At 52.7% G+C, this 15123-nt stretch overlaps 5 protein-coding genes across 5 annotated transcripts; 2 read left to right on the plus strand and 3 right to left on the minus strand.

The window, feature by feature from the left end:
* Nucleotides 1-545: 545 nt before the first annotated feature.
* On the plus strand, nt 546-1169 carry BJX68DRAFT_271129 (uncharacterized protein; the record flags this gene model as incomplete). Its single annotated transcript, XM_071046880.1, has 1 exon — nt 546-1169. The coding sequence occupies one exon, from the start codon at nt 546-548 to the stop codon at nt 1167-1169; it is 624 nt and encodes a 207-aa protein (XP_070894593.1).
* A 588-nt stretch (nt 1170-1757) lies between these two features.
* BJX68DRAFT_245528 (putative cholinesterase) lies at nt 1758-4295 on the minus strand. The gene has a single exon (XM_071041509.1). The coding sequence runs from the start codon at nt 4080-4082 to the stop codon at nt 1854-1856; it is 2229 nt and encodes a 742-aa protein (XP_070894594.1). The 5' UTR covers nt 4083-4295; the 3' UTR covers nt 1758-1853.
* Nucleotides 4296-5222: 927 nt separating this feature from the next.
* On the plus strand, nt 5223-6422 carry BJX68DRAFT_271131 (hydroxymethylglutaryl-CoA lyase; the record flags this gene model as incomplete). Its single annotated transcript, XM_071046881.1, has 3 exons — nt 5223-5743; nt 5808-6237; nt 6357-6422. 3 exons carry the CDS (start codon nt 5223-5225, stop codon nt 6420-6422), a joined length of 1017 nt encoding a protein of 338 aa, XP_070894595.1.
* Nucleotides 6423-6822: 400 nt separating this feature from the next.
* Nucleotides 6823-11010, minus strand: BJX68DRAFT_271132 (uncharacterized protein; the record flags this gene model as incomplete). Its single annotated transcript, XM_071046882.1, has 1 exon — nt 6823-11010. The coding sequence occupies one exon, from the start codon at nt 11008-11010 to the stop codon at nt 6823-6825; it is 4188 nt and encodes a 1395-aa protein (XP_070894596.1).
* A 974-nt stretch (nt 11011-11984) lies between these two features.
* Nucleotides 11985-13605, minus strand: BJX68DRAFT_172560 (TDT family transporter). The gene is made up of 5 exons (XM_071037070.1): nt 13338-13605; nt 12913-13281; nt 12565-12861; nt 12232-12517; nt 11985-12180 (listed from the first exon to the last, which is right to left on the minus strand). The coding sequence occupies exons 1-5, from the start codon at nt 13430-13432 to the stop codon at nt 12034-12036; spliced, it is 1194 nt and encodes a 397-aa protein (XP_070894597.1). The 5' UTR covers nt 13433-13605; the 3' UTR covers nt 11985-12033.
* Nucleotides 13606-15123: the final 1518 nt, after the last annotated feature.

The following is a 15123-nucleotide window of genomic DNA, read 5'->3' on the forward strand; positions in this document are numbered from 1 at the left end:
TGGAGCCATGTTCGTGGCAAGGACAAAAGTATATTTAGAGATTAACCTTGGATGTGCTGGTAAAGTAGAATGTACGCTTAGTATACTTTTTGCCTACTCCCGTCTTCGAATTTTCTTCTCCGTCTCTTGTCTTTTTGCGTTCTATCTATCGTTATACTATCCTACTATACTGCTGGCTCAGCTATATCCTTATACAGCATCTACACTTGCACTATCTTTATCAACATCTATATACATCAACATGGACTACAACGAGATCCCCGAGGAATACCTGACTACTACAACCACACCATCCCCCCGGGAAACAGATGGAGCTCGATCCCCCCCAGCGACCGCGCGAGCGTCGCCCAGCGACTCCTGGATCACCGTGCCACACCGGAGGAGCTCCGAGAAGCCAACTATCCCCTAGAAGAGGACACCGAAACAATCCCCACACCAGACGTGGACACCACGGCCATAAACCACGGTACCGGGAGCCCCCGCGTCCCCAAACGTCGCTTCGTCGCCTTCGACTGCGAATTGATTAGCGCGTTGGACGGCGACCAATGGGACCAAAAACCGATCAGCGTGCTGCGCAACTCGTGGCTGTTGACGTCTTGACGGGGGATGTACTGGTCGACGTCTTGGTAAAACACACTCCCCAGCACGTCGTGTGCTATCACACGGAGAAGAGCGGGCTTACAGAGGCGCATTTCTCGGATGCCCGGAAAGAGGGAAAACTGGTGAAGAGTGTGGCAGCCGCGCGCAGGCAGCTTTTCGAGTGGAACGATGAGAACACGATTCTGGTCGGGCATGCACTAGAGAATGCCCTTCGGGCGGTGGGAATAAGACATACTAAAGTGAGCACGCATAATGGCGTGAATGTGATGAATGTGATTGATACGCAAATCCTGGCGAGGAACGAGGTGAGGAAGGTGATTGCGATTCAGCCGAAGTGGAAGGACGGAGAGCCGCCTAGCGGATTGTCAAAGTTGCAGCATTTATCGAAGAGTCTGTGTGGGCACATCATTCAAGCGGATTTAGTCAAGGGCCATGATTGTGTGGAGGATGTGTATGCGGCCAGGGAGGTGTTGTTGGTGATTAATGACAGCCGTCAGAAGTTGGAGGATTGGGCCACGGAGTACGTGCGTCGGTCTAGGATTAGAATTGTCGGGCCAGTGGTAATGTAACTTGGTCTATGGGGATTTGGGATTTTGGTTTGGAAATAGTGCTTGGATACTTTTGTTCAGTCATGGTCAGTGTTACAACAGTGGAGCTTCTAGGAGTTAGGGCTAGCCCAAGTACTTACACAATAACTAAAGAACCACCTTAAGAAAGACTCGAGTATAGACTGTACTAGCGACATTTACCCTGAATCGCTCGAGGAAATTCCTCTCCCGGTTCCTGAATAAGTCCTTTGAGCAGCAGTCCGCCCCGAGATCTTAAATGGCTTCTTTGTATTCGATGTCTATTTTTAGAGCTTCGTGCCTCACACAGTTTGCTTAGTATCTGCTTGGCCCCTTCCTGCTCATGTTATTCTATGGATGACAAGGCCAAGTAGCCTCAGTATACAGCCCGCTTACTCGAGTTTCTCCCTTGTTACACTGCACATACTGTCCTACACACTTCTGCTATATTATTACCGATGTAACTGCCATCTATACTTTACCCCTGCACGTGCACTTGAATATACGATGGACGGGACGGGGCCTTGGGCTTGATTCATTGTTTGGCTGCAGGTTACTTTCTTAATGTTTCATATTTGTCTTGCGCAATAGTACTATGAGATTCAGATTCATTAACTACTACATATATACATCATTAGCATATATACAACGTCACGGCACGTCACGTCGACCCCACTTATTCGCAGATTAGACAGTAAGCTCCGCATTCTCAAACGTAAACCCATACTCTTCAAAGACAACACACTTCTCCGTCAGCCCTGGATTCTGCGCCGTCGACGGTGGCATGCCCAACAGCGCCAGCGTCTCATCGCGCGGATTATGCTCCTCAATTCGGTACTCCTCTCCGGCAAAGATCCCCAACGTAGAAGCATACGCAGGCCCCCTAACCCTCAACCACTCGACATCCGGATTCGGATCATAGCTCCGGAAGAACGACCCAAAGACGTCGTTGAGTAGCTGCGAGTGCAGCCAGTCGGCCGTATCGTAGTAGGTACTCACGCCCTCCGTCTTCGAATTCAGCGTACCCCAGACGGGGAGGACATCGTTGGAGTGGCACGTCGCGTTGTAGACTGCGTTTGGGAAGCAGATTTCGGGGAGATTGTAGGCGGCGTGGCCCTTTGTTATCTGGACTTCGTAGAGCGATGGGAAGGTTGTGGTTCCGCCGTTGCGTAGGAGGTAGGCTTGTGGGCACACCCATTCGCTGTACGTGAGGGCTTCGGCGCCCGTGATGCGGACGCTGTCGTTCTGTCCGGGGGTCACGGGGAAGATTGTGTTGTTTGCGATTGTCTGCGCGAGGGTTGGTGGGTATGCTACGCCGAGGAGGGTGTTTAGGAAGGACTGCGCGGAGCCGAGGTTGGGTACGACGGCGTTGACGAAGGAGGTTGCTTCGTCGGTGACGGTTGTAAACATTGTTGGGACGCGGTTGGGAAGCGAGTTTGATTCGAGGAGGGTGTGGAATTGGTCGTCTATGACGCCGGACCCGGAGTCGTCAATCATCGGCATGTAGGGCTCGATGTTGGCGATGAGCTGGGACACGTGCAGGTAGTTTTCGCTGACGGCTTCGGCGATTGCGGAGGTCACGCTGACGTTGGCGTTGGGGTCTTCGAGAAAATTTGTTGCTGGGATGGAGCGGAGGCAAGACAAGAGGGTTTCCTCGCTTGATGTGGAGTTTCCGCAGCCGACGGCTGAGGCGACATGCGGGACCACGAGCGAGGAGTACACCTCACGGGTATACCAGGGGAGGTCAACGGGTGCGGACTGGACGATTGCCCCAGAAAAGAGTCCCTTTGCTGCAGACGAGGAGAGCACGGCAATGACGCTCTGCCCGCCGGCGGACTGGCCGAAGATGGTGACATGGCTCGGGTCGCCGCCAAAGGCCGCAATGTTCTTGTTCACCCACTCGAGCGCGAGGATCTGGTCTCGGATACCGTAGCTGCCCGTGGTGAGGTCCCCCGTGGCGAGCCAGCCGAGGGCGCCAAGGCGGTAGTTGACGGTCACGACGACGACGTCGTTGCGGCTGGCAAAGTTGCCTCCGTCGTAGTCGATTTCGGACGCCGCGCCAGAGACAAAGGCGCCGCCGTAGAAGTACACGGCCACGGGGCGGCGGTGCACTGGAGTATCGGAGCGCTCTGGCAGGACAGGGGTGTAGATGTTCAAGTACAGGCAGTCCTCCGAGACGTCTCCTCCGAACCCTGCCTGAACGCAGGGACTTCCGAACTTGGTTGCATCGATCTTCTTAGGACCCGAGTACGCGCGTGGCGGAGCGAGCCGCAACTCGTCCACTGGAGGGTCTGCGAAGGGCACACCTACGAAGCGGAATGAGCGCGCATCGCGGTATCCAGTCAAGGTGTACTCGTTGCTCTTCACGGTAATCTTAGACGAGGCGATGACCGTGCGATCCACGTCCGTGGTGGGAGGAACGCGAGAGGTGCAGAGAGCCGGAAGTTTAGAGTCGCACGGCGCAGAGTACGTTTGTTTCCTGGTCTGAGAGTACGCCAGACATTTGCCGTCCCCAGCGACCCATACATCGTCGTCAGGACGGAGATCCTTTGCGTAGACGAGGTAGTCTAGCTGATACACTAGCTCGGTGCGGTTGGCTTCAGGCGCAGACGCAAAGGGGAACAGGGTCTCCCCGATCGAAGCGCATCGTTCCTGAGCCTTGGAGCGGGGCAAGCGTTCGTACACCAGGACAGCAGCGGTGCCATTGTTCTCCGCGCCCAGGTTGTTGTAATTGAGCGCCTGAAGAGCGCCAAGCGAGTCAGGACTGGGGACACTGGGCCCAGCTGGGCAGCGATCCTTGGTCGGAGCCGCGAGAGCAGTTCCGCAGAGAAGCAGGACACTCGCAAAAGACCGGAGATGCATTTCTGGAGCGAACACCTGGGGACACAAAAGAGACAGAGTTTGAAAGAGCGACATGACGAGTTTATAAACTCAGACGTCAGTCAGGCGTCCGCACCGCACCGGCTGGCACTGCCTGAGCGCAGCGCGGCGACTCTTGGTTCGGCCCCATCGATGCCCGAAAGGATAAAGCTAGCGAGGACTCCAGCGAGTTCAGCGCCCGGGGAAGTTAGAATTGGAGGCGATTAGGCCCGAACAAGAAGGCATTCTGTGCAAAACAGGATTGAGGACTGGGCGTCGTGTGGAGCGGGCAGCCGAGGCTTCCGGACCCCGTAATATATGCCCAGTCAGCAACTACTGTTAGCCAGCTGCTTAGCGTCTGCCTTTTGAGGGGAAATAACACACTAATATCGGGGGACGCAGTGATTCGACAACTCACGAGGAGATGATTAATGCAAAATGTTATGGTTGCCAATGAAATATTCGATGGAAATGAACCAGTCACTAGCAACAATTTGCGAGTCGACCATGTTCAGCGCCTCAGGCGTAAAACTGGACCTGCATCCAGCCCTAGACTTTTGCCCTATTTCCGCATCGAGTCAGAATGACTCTCATCCATCGAGTCACGACTCTTACCCCGAGTATCACAAAGGACTCCTAAGCTCACACTAGCATCATACATCCGAGTCCGAAATTACCGGATTTCATATCCTGGTACTCCGGAGAGCTGAAGTCTGCCAGAAATATCCCGTACAGCCTCACCGAGCCTCCCCTCCTGATCCTTCCATCTCGAGGTAAAAAAAAGTACCGAGTCTGTCTGAATAAAGCGGTATAATATACTCAAGCGGATTATTATCTTTCATAATCATAAATAAATACAAAAATATCCCAGAAATCTTCAGTCGGACGATAAATCTCCACGTCCCCGAGCCTCAGCAGGTGCATGTCGTCATCAGCCCCGGTCGTCTCCGCCCAGCCTCGGCCCGGAAACTCATCGAAACGTGGAGTATATAACCCGACCAGACCCTGCGTTTGCCACAGACAACCTTGGCGTCTTCAAAAGTAAGAGTCAGATTGAGTTCTGTGCGCGGGGCATAGACGACTTCGATCGGGTTGGACACACATACACTCGTTATGGATTAGCATACCTATTCTCTACTTATCTACTTATCAATCCAACCCCATACCACATCATATACTACACAAAAATCCAAGAAAATGAGGCCACCTTCGATACCAGACGCGGTTCGGATAGTCGAAGTCTCCCCGCGAGACGGCCTACAAAATATCGCGCACCAAATCCCAACATCTACAAAGGTCGAGCTGATATCTCGTCTCTCCCGGACAGGTGTCCACAGCATCGAGCTCACATCGATTGTTTCGCCGCGCGCAGTTCCGCAATTAGCGGATTGTCGGGAGTTACTGAGGAGTGACGCTGTTAGGCATCTACAGCGGCGGAGGGCCGTCGATGGCAAGGATGAGGCTAAGGGTGGAAGTGATGGGGCGGATGCGGATGCGAATACAGATACAGATGCGGGTGCCTTGAGACTACCAGTCCTCGTGCCGAACGTCAAAGGGTTAGAAATTGCGCTTGCGCATGGTGTCGGCGAGGTTGCAGTCTTCGTAAGTGCTACAGAAGGGTTCAGCCGCGCGAATATAAACTGTTCTGTTGAAGAGGGTCTGGAACGGGCCGTCGAAGTTGCGAGGATAGCAAGGAAGAAGGGGGTTGCTGTGCGTGGGTGAGTCTCCTCCATCCCTCTCCCACCCTCTTCTATAGTAGGTTAGTAAACTAAGATAAACCAGATACATTTCCTCAATCTTTACCGACCCCATCACCAACTCCCCCACACCATTCTCCTCAGTCCACAAGTGCGCAACGACCCTCCTCGCCGCCGGAGTTTACGAAGTTTCTCTCGGCGACACAACAGGGACAGGGACCCCGTCTCTCGTGCGCTCGTTGCTAACCTACCTCACCACACACGAGGTCCCCGTCCCCGTGCCCAAGCTCGGAGGCCACTTCCACGATAGTCATGGACGGGGCCTGGAGAATGTCTGGGAGGCGTATCTGTGTGGAGTTCGCGTATATGATAGTAGTGTTGCTGGGCTCGGTGGGTGCCCGTTTGCGCCGGGAGCGAAGGGGAATGTTGCGACGGAGGAGGTTGTGGGGATGTTTGAGGGGAGGGGGGTGAGGACTGGTGTTGATGCCCGAGTTTTGGGGGAGGTGGCGAGGTGGGTGAAGAGAGAGGTTTCGGAAGGAGGGGAGTCTGACGTTGAGAGAGAGGAGAAAGAGCGAGAGAAAGGAAGAGGTTTGGGTTACGGCCAGGCTAATTTAGATACTAATGGTGCCCTGAGTCGTCCAAGTCGCAGTCCAGTACGATCTCGGATTCCTACGAGTTGGACCGCTTGTGGGTTTGTTAGACCCGTGGTGTATGATTGAATTTGGAATGGAACGCTTGAAGTGGTCATTATACTAGTTATGTATAGTAAACAATATGCAGTCGACCACACCGGAAACAAGTAGAGGGATGATATATAACACGATTGCGAATCAAATGACAGAGCAGACGGATTATGGTATAGGGAATATCAAACAATGCCGGCTATGGAACGGAAGCAGGGGAAACAAACAGATAAATAGACGACGAACCGATTGATTAATGCAGAACAAGTCGACCAATAGATGAGATAAAAGGCTCACGAGTGCTAGGAAGGAAAGGACACGCCATATTAAGTGGTATAGAAACGGGGAGTAATGATAACACCAATCATGTCTGGAACGAACATACGCCTGCAAGGTGACAAGTGTAAGCTCTCGACGCTATAGCTGATGCGGCATGATATAGGCTCGTTTGCGAGGGTCGTCGTCTAGCGCCGACGAGGAGCGCTTTTGACCCGGGTTCAAGGTCATCGGAGACCCAGGCTGAGCTTGGGTTTGTGAGTGAGAGGAATGCGTATGATGCGAAAGGTGTTGTTGGTATTGGGAGAGTGGGTGGAGCGAGTGAGTCTGCATATGATGCAGCTGCGGTTGGATCTGAGTTTGGAATTGTGTTTGGTACGCCTGTGGATGCGAGTGCGATTGCGGATACGGCAAAGAATGACTTTGTGTATGGCCTTGGGTGTGAGCTTGAGGGTACTGCTGATGAGCTTTGGCTTGTCCTTGCGCCTGCACCTGTTGCACCTGAGCGTGTGTAGAGGTCTGAGCCTGCGCAGAAGGCTGTGTCTGAACTTGTACACGGGATTGAGCTGCATGAGACTGAGCCGCATGCGCATGGGGCTGCATTTGCTGATGAGAGATCTGAGCCTGTGGTCTCTGAGTCTGGGTCTGCATCGGGGACTGCGTCTGTCGTTGGGTCTGTGCATGCATCTGAGCTTGTAGCTGTGATTGGGACTGCATTTGCTGGGTCGACATCTGAGCTTTCGGCATCTGCTGAGCAGGAATCTGAGGATTGACCTGCATCTGGTGCGTCTGCATCTGAGCTTGAGCCTTTTGAGGTTGTACTTGCATCTGCGGTTGCGCTTTCTGAGGCTGAACCTGCATCTGAGCTTTGGTTTGCGGTTGCTGCGGCTGCGGCTGCATCTGTGCTTGCATCTGCTGGACTTGCATGTGCGTTTGGGGCTGTCTCTGACTTGATGCCTGCATCTGAGAATGCGCTTGCAAGTGCGGTTGAGCTTGCCTTTGGTTCGAGGCCTGCATTTGCTGCACTTGCTGCGCCTGTTTCGAGGTCTGCGCTTGTCGTTGAGCCTGAGCATGCATCTGCTGAGCTTTCATCTGCTGAGCCTGCAGCTGTGCCATTGTTGGTCTAGATTGCATCTGAGATTGGGATTGCTGAAGCATTTGCTGAACTTGATGCTGAGGTTGTTGAGACATGTGCTGAACCTGAGGCTCGGTCGATGGTTGAGCGCTCTGCGGCGGAGCTTGCACTTGCGCTTGGGCCCCAACGGAATTCACAAATTGCGGAGCAGGCTGGACCCCAGGTTGAGATGCTGCTTGAAAGCTAGGTTGCGACGTTGATTGCGTTTCCGGTTGAGTAGTAGAAGGAACAGAAGGAACCCCATCTTCAATCCCGGCGGCGGCGGCAGCAGCAGCCGCCGCAGCTTGCTCTTCCTCCAACTTCTTCCGTGCCAGCACATCTGCTTTCCTCGGCCGACCTCGAGGACGACCCGTACCCTTTGGTTTGTTCGGATCCCTGGGCGGCTTGGGCTTGCGGGGCGCGTTAGGATCCATCTCTGATTTACGAGGTCTCCCTCGCTTACGCTTCATGGGAATAGGGTTGCCATCCGGCCCAATTATTGGGACAGGGGGAGCGGTAGACGTTCCAGAGGCGCCCGGTGCACCAGGAAGGCCAGAAGCACCTGCAGCAGCTTGACCAGGTGTTGTAATCTGGAAAGGCACGCCGACGCCCGGGATGTTGGGCAGACCGGCAGCTGCAGCTGCAGCAGCATCGCCCGGAGCAACGGGAACTTTGGGTTTCTTCGGCTTCTTCGGCTTTGTCTCGTCTCCAGGTTGTTTCCGTGGGCGGCCTCGCTTTCTCGGAGTGTGATTCGGATCTCCAGGTTTCGTGGGCGCCCGGTTTGAATTCTCGGATATGAAAGTAACAGGACCTTGTCCGTTCACGTGATTTGTCGCCTGCGCTGCCGGCGTTGGTTGTGATGGTGGGGCTGGCTGAGCTGGCTGAGCTGCCGGGGCCTGTGATGCTTGAGATGGCTGGGGTACTTGAGGTAACTGAGGTATCTGGGACACTCGGGATGCTTGGGCTTGGGCTGCGTGAGCGTGAGCTGGGGCAGTATGGGCAGTGTGTGCATTTGGTGCATTGTAAGCCGTATGAGAATTCGGAACAGGGTGAGCAGTGTGAGAAGTTGGAGCAGTATATGCATTATGAGTCGACCGTACCGGCTGTGCTGCCTGAGCAGGAGCCGAAGCGGCAGCAGCAGCAGCGGCGGCGGCAGCGGCCTTTTGCTTCTTGGTGGGTTGCTTCTTTTTAGGCTCTTTGACCGGCTTAGCCTTGGTTGAGGCAGATTGGGTCGATGACTGCTGAGGTTGCTGCTGCTGCTGCTGCTGCTGTTGAGGATGGGCTTTGGGTATCTGCTGATGTTGTTGCTGCGGAGTTTGCTGAGGCGTTTGCTGGGACTTTTGCTGTTGTAACTGCTGATTAACTTGCTGTGGCGTCTGCTGCGTGATTTGTTGCTGGGGAGATTGCGACGTCTGGGACTGCTGCGTTTGTAGATTGTACTGTTGCTGCTGAGGCGTCTGCGAGGTATGCAACTGCGGAGACTGTAACTGGTACTGTTGCTGTTGTGGATACTGGCGCTGGTAGGCAGCATATTGTTGCAGCTGGGGATTTTGGATCTGAGCCTGGTAGGGTGACCGTTGAGCTTGTTGGGCTTGTTGAGCCTGCTGAGCCTTCTGGGCCTGCTGGGCCTGAGTGAAGCGCTGCTGTGCTTGCTGATATGGCGTAAGTGCACTCTGCTGGGTCTGCTGACTTTGTTGGCTATGCTGGGCTTGCTGAGTCTGTTGAGGTTTCTGAACCTGCTGCGGCTGCTTTGCCTTTTGAGGCTGTTGTTGTTGCTGCGCCTGCCCTTGCTGGGTTTGCTGATGGACTCTTTGCTGTGCCTGCTGGGCTTGCGGGTGGGCATGTTGACGAGCTTGGTACTGAGCCTGTGAGACCTGTGGTGTCTGAGAAGCTTGAGTAGCTGGCGCTTGATGAGCCTGCTGCCGAGCATACTGTTGCGCTTGTGATGCTTGTGTAGTCTGCGAAGGTTGTGTTGCCTGGGCTGACTGCGAAGAGTAGGATGTCTGAGGAAGCTGAGACAATTGTGCAAGTTGCGAAGATTGAGTAGCCTGTGATGACTGAGGTTGAGGGTACTGAGACACTTGAGCATACTGAGGAGGTTGAGAAGTTTGAGACGCCTGTGCAAATTGAGCGGTTTGTGAGGGCTGAGACACTTGAGCATATTGAGAAGTCTGGGAGGATTGCGTTTGCTGGGATGATGGTGTCTGCTGCGTCTGTTGGCTAGATTGAGGCACTTGTTGAGCCTTTTGCGCCTGCTGCTGATAGGTTTGCAATTGTTGATATGGACTCTGTTGCGCCTGCGAGTACTGAGAATACTGTGTTTGAGACTGGTACGGTGATTGCTGGGCCTGAGGTTGCTGATATTGAGCCTGTTGCGGTACACGATACTGAGTGGAATGTTGCTGTGTTTGCTGCGCTGGCTGCTGATACTGCGTGGTTTGTTGCGCTTTTTGCGGCTGTTGATATTGAGACAACGACTGCGCCTGCTGTTGATATTGGCTAGCTTGCTGTGTCTGCTGGTACGGCGTAGACTGCTGTTGAGTCTGGTAAGGAGAAGACTGCTGATACTGCTGCGTATACGATGGCTGATGTTGCTGCTGTGAATTAGTTGCAAGCATCGGTGAGGCCGTCGCAGGCGTGGACGCCGTTGGATGCGTATGCGGAGACTGTCGATGTTGGAGCTGCTGTTGCTGCTGCAGTCGATCCAGCGACTGCTGCGGAGAAGAAATACCCATCGTCTGCGAATGCGGAGACAGCGCAGATTGCTGATTCAATGGAGGATGCCGATAACTGGCCATTGGATTCATGCTCCGCTGTAAACTCTGCATTGAAGTCCCCTGCAAAGAAGACATGTACGGGCTTTTCATCTGACCGAGTGAGTCCGTCGTCCTAGACAGCATGTCGGACGAGGTAGGCGACTGGAACTGTCCCGTATATGAGCCGTAGCTGGTGGCTGCCGGCAACCCCCCAACCAACGACTGCGATGAGGTCGCAGTCATATTCCGGAGACTCGGTGAAAGACCTGTCAGGTCGGCCTGCGTCTGCGTCCGATACAGACTACTATTGCTAGCAAATGCGGTACCGTTCTGCAGGTGCCCAGAAGCCGCGCTGGTTGATGGCGACTGCATATGCTGCTGCTGCTGCTGTTGTGGTGGGAGCGCACTGCGCTGGGATTGTTGCTGCTGAGGGTAGTGGTGACCCCCATATCCCATCATCTTGTCCAGCGGAACTCAGACAAGCGACCGACTCTCAATTATTCAGAGATGGTCAGAGTCGGCCGACGCCGAGACCAGACATGTAGTTTGATCGGAATGGCCAGGGACCAGAATTAGTGGCGAAGTTAGTGTACACGCGCGCGATAACCAGGCGGCTCGCGAATCGACAAACCCCCCAGCTCCACCAGCAGCAATAATCGCGGCAGTCGCAAGAATCCAATAGTCGAGATGGAAGACCACGCCACAACGACGCGCAAAAAGAAAACGCGTTTTTGGCACAATTGCCGTGAGCGTCCGGCAACAATAACAGACCTCAACAAAAAGCCACACAACAAGCCACCGAACCAGCGAATGAGAGCGGAGGGTGTGCGGAGTCGGTCCCGTGATGCGCGTCTCGACCGTTCCTGCCTCAGGCTGCCAGGTGCTACGGGAATCGGAAGAGGACAGGTGGCGCAACTTTGGTGAGCAGGAAAGAGCGAGGGTGAAAACTCAGCGCGCCCCCCGACCGGAAAATCGAAGGCAGCAGCGAGCAAAGGCAGTCAAGCAGCCGGAACAGGGTGAATCAAAGGCTCGCAGGCGTCTCCTGGGATCTGGAAAGCTGGGGTCGGCCGAAATAACTGATGGATTGCGGTCTTTTCGATGGGCGCCGTTCCTTTTTTTTATTTTATTTTATTATTTTTCTTTTTTGAATTTTGGATTTTCTGAATTTCGATTTTCGATTTTTCCGCTGGTTCTCTCCGCATCACGTGATGCGCTGCCAGACTGGCCACTCAACGTCGGGCACGAACCACAAGGCTTCCATGAGCACGCGTCATACCGCGGTTGGTATAGGACGGGTTGGTCGTCAGGGTTACTCAAGCGACTAAACTATAACCTTCTGTACAGTGCAAGGTCAGCGTTGTCTCTGTTGAGCTTGATATTTCAGTCAGACCCGCTTGAGCGATATTAGTGGATTCTGCTGAAGTATATTTTAGCAATGTTGGAAAATCTAGAAAACAACTCGCTTAAATGCTAGCAGACAAACTACACAGCCTTAACCTCACCCCGTTCCATCTCCTTCGCCCTCAGCTCCGCTAAGCATGGTGAATAGAATATGGTTCCAGTGACCACCCCCTTCAAAGTCCCCAGACTTATGACGATCCATAGAGCTACTACACAAAGCGTGATGATCTATCCGAATGTTAGGCATGGCACTACAGTCTTGAATGGAATGATACATACCGTGCCTAAGATGCGAAAGAACGCAGATGGAAGCTCTGCTCCAATCTGACAGGTACACGAAGCATAAGCACCGATGGGGAATAAGAACCCCCACCAACCGATGTTGAATGGAAACGTCTTTGCGCGGGCAATTGACGCCGAGGCAAAGAACAACCATACGAGGCCAAACGACCACAGAATAAGCCCAACCAGGAAGCCCATTGAGTAAAACACGGGTCCAGATACTTCCTCGAGAGTGTGTGTTTTGGTGAAGATTGTCTGCGCGGCTTTTCCGAGTCTTATTGCTCTAAATATGGTTAATTGCAGTATTTGTGAGAGCATGGGGATAGGTACCCGAAACCCCCTTGTCCCAACGGTCCCAGTGGAAGAAAGACGCTGACAATCATCGCCTTGGGCGGGATCTTATGCAGCGTCAACCGCTGGAGGTATATCACCATGACCATCAATGCTAGAGGCAAGCCGATTCCCCAAAGCACGTAGCTCACTATTATAGTCCAGAGAGCATGTTGCGGATTTGGCAAGATCTCAGCGACTAATGCTCCCGATGAAGCTGTGACCACTGTGCCCACAATTGGGAGAAGCCAGACCGCCGTCATTGACGAGAGCTGGGTCTCATCCCTTCTGGACATGCTGGAACAGTGTTAGTTGGAGCACTTTTATTCGAAATTCGTTTGCACATACAGCATGAATGGTAATGACAGTGCAGTAACCACCGCAATAACTGCATCGATAATCCACATCGCCCAGGTGAACTCTCGAGCCCAGTCGCCCCATGCAGGAACGCAAACGAAGCAGAGCATATTCACAATAGTAGCAAAGCCCATTGGCAGCGTCCCAATAAACATGGACTGTGTTGGATGCGTGATCATGACTCTGAATATCTCTGGATAGAGCGTGTAGCGAAGGGTTGAGATGGCACAGACAATAATGAAGAGTAAAACATTTAGAGCAAAGATGATTACCGAGATCCAGTACAGCCATGTACCGTTATAGGGCAGCGCATAAAGGAGCGTGGACACTATTCCAGTGCCCATGTTTATGGAAAACCATCTGGATGTTCCTGTTAGCCGCTTGGATTATCACGCAATGGAGAGATCAGCGCATACGACGGTGTAAAGTTACGCACCACTCTCCTCCATCCAATATCATGCTTGGTGACTGAACCTGGCTTGGGACTCTCATCCTGATCTTCTATCGTCATCGTTGCGGTGGCAGTATGCGCATCTGAACAGCGTCGGGAGAAGTTTATACTCGGGACATCCGCAACTCACCAAATTCCTCAATGGTAAATTCTGTATACCCGGTTAGTTCTGTCGGAATTCTGACTCAAAGTCTTAAACGTGATTCTGCGACGAAAATTTGACTCGGAATTTGCTCGGCCAAATTTTCTTGGAGGAGGCTCCACCATGGATTGTTGGCCCCGCCATCATGGATAAAGCCAGGCAGCACAGGTGAAGATATTGCTCAGTTCGATAGGAGTTGACCATAATAATGTATAAGTTTCATTATACTCGCAAGAGTGATCGACGCTAGAAGTGGTGCTCCGCTATGGCTAGTATTATGTTCGTGGTGATCAGTGGCGAATGGAGGCACGGGAGGCTGAAAGTTTCAACTTTTCTGGTACTACAACTGTCAAATCAAGCATTGGCCCGACTCAACCTAACAGTGCATTCTGTAGGTTGGTATAGGGACGCCAGTGTGAGTTGAAACCACCGTAGACAGTTCAAAGCTAAACCGTGAGTTGTTCAACATAGTAGTGTGCCTAGTCGCTCATCTTAGATTGAGATACGATGAGTCTTGTAGGCTGGACGGTTCAATATCAGGCTTAGCGTAGCTCTTCATTCAGAGTGCACGAGTCGTCAGCGAGTTTCTCGGGATCCGGTGAGGTATCCGGATCCTAGTGGGCACTCCTTGAATTCAAGCCCATTCAGTAGCCTCATCGCTTTCTCCGCCTCGGGGATTGTGGTAAATTCCAGTTTGTAATAAATGTTGAATAATCGCATTAGCAGGGTCAATATACATACCGCCTGGCAACCATGTCGTTACACGTACTCTCCCATTTGCTCCAGGCTGGTAATGCCACAGACAGAATAACCCGTAGACAAGAAACTAGTTCGGCTCTCTCTGTGCCCTTCGGGAACGTTTCTCATCTCTAAGACACAGCTGGCCTGAGGGTCTGATTTTCCGTCTATCCCTGCCGACCGCTTTCTGATATGGTTCCTTTTCCGGCGCGGGCAGAAATGACAGTTGTAAGTTTGCGGACTTGAGCTTTGATAAAGCTCTGGTGGTTCTTCTCCTTATTATCTCTCAACACAAGTTAGCTCGGGTTTAACTTTGTTTGACACTGTAACGTACGTGAAAGTCACATTTACAGTCACATTTATAGTGAGATTGATAGTGAGATTTTGGCCCCAAATGCTGTCCTCCAGGGCAATATGCACCTCTGGGCTAGAAATAACCAGAAACACCATTGTGGTTGATCTCCTAATACCCATGTAAACTATGTACCCAGTAGGGTAGCATCATTCAGGCTGAGGCAGATTAGAGGTCAAGAGAACTTGAAGTCATTCATAATGCACAGCGAAGCTCAATTGTTACCCGTTAGTCCTAAAAACGTGTAGCTGAAGATCACTCCTGTAACTACAGAAACTTCGCTCGTAGGCGATGATTAAGACTCTGATCTGAGGACGTTGAAGATGAGAGCGATATAATATAAGCCGCCAGGTAGACCTCGCGCTGAATAGTGGGAAGCTCAGCCTGGATCATTTTGATGGGTTTGATGCTGCAACTCGAGAGCTTCAACCTTAGAAGGGAGGTTCATCGGGACGAGTATCAACGCAGAAAGACTAACTAGTATTGCTATTGCACCTGACGAGGTGGGTTGGCCTTCTC

The sequence above is a fragment of the Aspergillus pseudodeflectus genome, assembly GCF_044049435.1.
Source record: "Aspergillus pseudodeflectus strain CBS 756.74 chromosome Unknown BJX68scaffold_57, whole genome shotgun sequence".
Lineage (NCBI taxonomy): Eukaryota > Fungi > Ascomycota > Eurotiomycetes > Eurotiales > Aspergillaceae > Aspergillus > Aspergillus pseudodeflectus.

Excerpts from the sequence above, each read along its gene's own strand:
- BJX68DRAFT_172560 (XM_071037070.1), bottom strand. The coding sequence starts at position 13,432 with ATGACGATAGAAGATCAGGATGAGAGTCCCAAGCCAGGTTCAGTCACC. Across the intron at positions 12,862-12,912 it reads CTGTCATTACCATTCATGCT|CATGTCCAGAAGGGATGAGA; the intron begins GTATGTGCAAAC and ends ACACTGTTCCAG. Across the intron at positions 12,181-12,231 it reads TCTTTCGCATCTTAGGCACG|ATCATCACGCTTTGTGTAGT; the intron begins GTATGTATCATT and ends ACATTCGGATAG.
- BJX68DRAFT_245528 (XM_071041509.1), bottom strand. The coding sequence starts at position 4,082 with ATGTCGCTCTTTCAAACTCTGTCTCTTTTGTGTCCCCAGGTGTTCGCT.